Source organism: Dipodomys ordii, unplaced genomic scaffold, assembly GCF_000151885.1.
Source record: "Dipodomys ordii isolate 6190 unplaced genomic scaffold, Dord_2.0 Scaffold174, whole genome shotgun sequence".
Classification (NCBI taxonomy): domain Eukaryota; kingdom Metazoa; phylum Chordata; class Mammalia; order Rodentia; family Heteromyidae; genus Dipodomys; species Dipodomys ordii.
The window spans coordinates 863,063-867,556 of NW_012267390.1; the positions used below are offsets into that span (position 1 = coordinate 863,063).

The window sequence follows — 4,494 nt, forward strand, 5'->3', positions numbered from 1 at the left end:
TCCCCAGGCCCACGGGTACCTGAGATCTGCGGCCTCCTCCGTCGCCAGCTGGCCCTGCCTCTCCAGGACATTCTGCCTGCTCAGTAGCTGGGCCTTCTCCTCAGACAGAGCGTCCTTCTCTCCAAGAGCTTGCTGGAGAGCCTCCATCTGGGCCTCCTGCTCCTGCAGCCTCTGTGCCAACTGCTCCTCCAGGGCTTGTTTCTCCCGTGTGACCTGAGGGAAGGGACACAGGGTGGCAGGGAGCAGAGCGATGGGGGAGGGGCTCCAGCGAGGAAGCGGGGGCTGGGAAGAACCGGCTCCACTCCTGATATGACGGTGCCATCCCCACACAGAGCCAGCTGCCGGCCTCCACAGCTAGCTCGCGGCCCGCGGGACCCCAGGCGCAGGGCGGGCACATGGCGTAGAAGAATGCAGAACACACCCCAGGCCTTCCCATGAGGCCTGGCCTTCCCGCGAGGCCTGGCGTGCTCCGGAGGCAGCTGGGGCCGAGGGAGCTGGGAACTCGGGAGAAGACAGACAGGAAGGAACCTGCCACTGAGTGTCTCCATCCCTTAAAGCATTTGCTAATCTACAGTTTGGGCTGAGAAGTGGAGATACCAACACGTTCCAAGTTTCAGTTTATGTTCACAGAAGGGCTGGGGGCAGGGGAGGGGCGTGTCGGAGCCCGGTGCCAGTGAGCCAGCCGCGGGTGGTAATGGAGCTCACCTCCACCTGTACCGCTGTCAGAACCAAAAGTGAGTCCTCCCCGGAAGAACATCATCCTCCATATCTTTAAATTATACGTAACAAAACCTTCCTCAGAGTGTTTTGCATTTGACCAACATGACCAGGCTTACTTGAAGACAGGACCACAGGAAAGAACAGAAGAGAAACACAGGCATTTTCTGGTTACTGGACACAGGATTTAAAACAGTTGATTACAGGGCTGGGAAGGTGGCTTAGAGCTTGCCTTGCATGCACGAGGCCCTGGGTTCAATTCCTCAGGACCACATAAATGAAATAAATAATTAATTTTAAACAATTGATTAATATGATAAAGAAAAGGCTTGACAAGATGTAGACTTTAATCAACAGAACTGGAGAGTAAGTACACATGATATCATTGACACTATAGCAATCAGAATAAATTAATACATGTATTCAATGTCAGAATATCCAGAAGAGAGGTCTAATAATCTGGACAACAGACCAAACAATATTCAGACTTAATCATGAAAAGGAAAAAGTATGGAAATTAAAGAGTATAATAGACGCCGAAGACAAGAAAAAAGCTCCATCATATGTTTAACTTACCAGATTCTAATTCTCATAAAGATGTTATAAGAAAATTATAGACCAATACTCTTCATTTAATAAAGATACAAAAATCCTTAGCATTGGGGCTGGGAAGGTGGCTCAGTGGTAGAGCGCTTGCCTTGCATGCCTGAGGCCCTGGTTTCGATTCCTCAGCACCACATAAGCAAAAAGAAAAAAGCCGGAAGTGGCGCTGTGGCTCAAGTGGTAGAGTGCTAGCCTTGAGCTGAAGAGCTGAGGCTGAAGAGCTGAGGGACAGCGCCCAGGCTGAGTTCAGGCCCCACAACTGGACCCCCCGCCAAAATCCTTACCATAATATAATAAGCTGAATCCAAAAATATCTAAAATGGATATTAATTTATGACCAAGAAGGAATTAATGGTGTGTGTGTGTGTGTGTGCGTGTGTGTGTGTATGTGTGTGTGTGTGTGAGATAGGGTGTGAATTCAGGGTCTTGTACTTGCTAGGTAGGTGCTTTATCACCCAGCCACACTTTCAACCCTGTCCATCACTAATTTCTGAAAAAACCTTTCAGAAAATGGAATGTCCTGATAAAAGGCATCAACAGAATCCTGATCAACTGATCAAGGCTCTAACTGGTTTTTTCTGGGGAAGGAATTAAAAATTGATGAGTAGATTCTAAGATGGAGATGGAGATGTAAAGAAAGGGCTTAGCACACGTGGATCAGAACACGGTGGTAGTGACGCTGGCCCGACGGCGTTGAGGGCGCCGGCTGGGCAGGTGTCCTTCCTGCAGGTACGTCTCCTCCCCAAGCTGCACACCTCAAGGTCAAAGATGACGACCTTTGTTGATAGAGGAACACTGGTCTTCTGTCAAGGGAGTTGTGCTCTAAACAAGCTCTCCAGAGAACCAGGGAGGGAGCACACCTTAGGCTGTGAACTAGAAGGCGGTTAGAAGTCAGGGTGGTTTTGTTGAAAGCATGGGTCTGTTTGTACAGGCCAACAAGCCTCACATGAATGATCAATGCATTTTCGAGAGGTTGTTAGGCGAGTCAAGTATGGAAACAGAGACTCCCTTAGAAATGGGGATGTAAACAGCACATGAAACTGAAAGCCGGGGGGCCTTAGCCCCCACCTCTCTCACTTCATTGCCCCAGGCTAATGAAAACCCAGATTTGCAGGTGCTCCCACAGAGTTTGGTTAAGCAGGGCTGGGGTGGGGCGCGAGGGTTTGCTGCTGGTGTGGAGAACATAATGACAGAATCTCAGATTAACTTGACATGTAGAAGACCTAAACCACATCTTCCTCAAAATCACAGGAGCAGCTGGGTGCTGGTGGCTCACGCCTGTAACCCTAGCTACTGAGGAGCCTGAGATCGGAGGATCATGGTTCAGAGCTGAGGATCATGGTTCAGAGCCAGCCCCGGGATGGTTGTGAGACTCCTATCTCCAATGAACCGCCAGAAAACCGGAAGTGGCGCTGTGGCTCAAGTGGTAGAGTGCTCACCCTGAGTTGAGCTCAGGTGCAGTGCCCAGGCCCAGAGTTCAAGACCCACAACTGACAAAACAACAACAACAACAACAACAACAAACCCACAAGAGGCTGTCTTCTTGTTCTTGGGCTAGGCAAATGTTCTCAGACAGGACCTGGGAAATACTTTTCTTTTGCTTTTTTTCTTGGTCTAAGACTGGGACTTTAACTTGGTACCTGGTGCTTTTGCTCACTGGTTAGTGCTCTATCAACTGAAGAATGCCTCCAACCCCTGAAACTATGAAATACTAGTCACAAACTAAAGATGAAATTTTCCAAAGTTAAACTTTTACTTCCATCAAAAACACCATTAAGAACTAGAAGCAAAGGCTCACCCATGTAGCCACCCATGCTTGAAATCAGCCTGGACAAGAGGTGAGTCCAGAAACTGTACCCATGACCTCCCAGATACAAGGAGGAGCTGGGGAGGAGAACGGGGTTGGAGCCAGCCCCCTGAGACCCCAAGTCAAAAGGGGGGAACCAGAAGGCTAGGGACATGGCCCAAGTGGTGACAAGCCCAACTGGCAGACACAAGGTCCTGAATCCAAGTCTCAGAACTGCCTGCATTTCCTATGAGCATGTTACAGGATACAGTGTGCCTGTCTGACATCAGATACGCTAAGTGTGACACGGTGCGTTCGCACATGCGAACACATCATGTGTGACACGCGGTGCGTGTGCACGTGCGAACACATCATGTGTGACACGCGGTGTGTGCACACATGCGAACACATCACGTGTGACACACAGTGTGTGCACACATGTGAACACATCACCTGTGACACGCGGTGCGTGCACACATGCGAACACATCACGTGTGACACGGTGCGTGCGCACATGCGAACACATCACGTGTGACACAGTGCGTGCGCACGTGCGGACACATCACGTGTGACACGCGGTGTGTGTGCACGTGCGAACACATCACATGTGACACACAGTGTGTGCACACATGCGAACACATCACCTGTGACACACAGTGTGTGCACACATGCGAACACATCACCTGAGACACGCGGTGCGTGCGCACGTGCAAACACATCATGTGTGACACACAGTGCGTGCGCACGTGCAAACACATCACGTGTGACACACAGTGCGTGCGCACGTGCGAACACATCACGTGTGACACACAGTGCGTGCGCACATGCGAACACATCACGTGTGACACACAGTGTGTGCACACATGCGAACACATCACGTGTGACACAGTGTATGCACACATGCGAACACATCACGTGTGACACGCGGTGCGTGCGCACGTGCGAACACATCACGTGTGACACACAGTGCGTGCGCACATGCAAACACATCACGTGTGACACACAGTGTGTGCGCATGTGCAAACACATCACGAAGGACAAGTTCCGAGAGCATGCACGGAGAGGACGAAGAACTCCTATACCCCCGCAGTCAGAACACGAAGTCCTAACTCAAAAGCAGGCCGGGCGCCGGTGGCTGGCGGCGGTACCGCGGGCTGCTCAGGAGGCCGAGATCCGAGGGCGTGGGTTCGAGGCCCGCCGGGGAGCCGGGCGGCGGGTGCGGTGACCCCAGGGTCCGCCGACCACGTGCCCACCCTCCTTCAACAGGGGGAGGGAAAACACCGGAAAAAGGAGCCTGAAAATGGACGGCCGGGACTCAGCGGGACGGCTTCCGAGGGGCGGCCGGGGACGAGGCCCGGGCCCCGAGGGGCGGCCGGGGACGAGGCCCG

The 4,494-nt window shown here is 52.1% G+C and overlaps 1 protein-coding gene across 1 annotated transcript in view; it reads right to left on the minus strand.

The window, feature by feature from the left end:
- The window catches only part of Crocc2 (ciliary rootlet coiled-coil, rootletin family member 2), a 64,180-nt gene that overhangs the window by 36,990 nt on the left and 22,696 nt on the right, over positions 1–4,494 (minus strand). Inside the window, 1 exon segment of the mRNA XM_013033651.1 lies at positions 20–213. Within this exon segment, the coding sequence (XP_012889105.1) occupies positions 20–213 (194 nt within the window).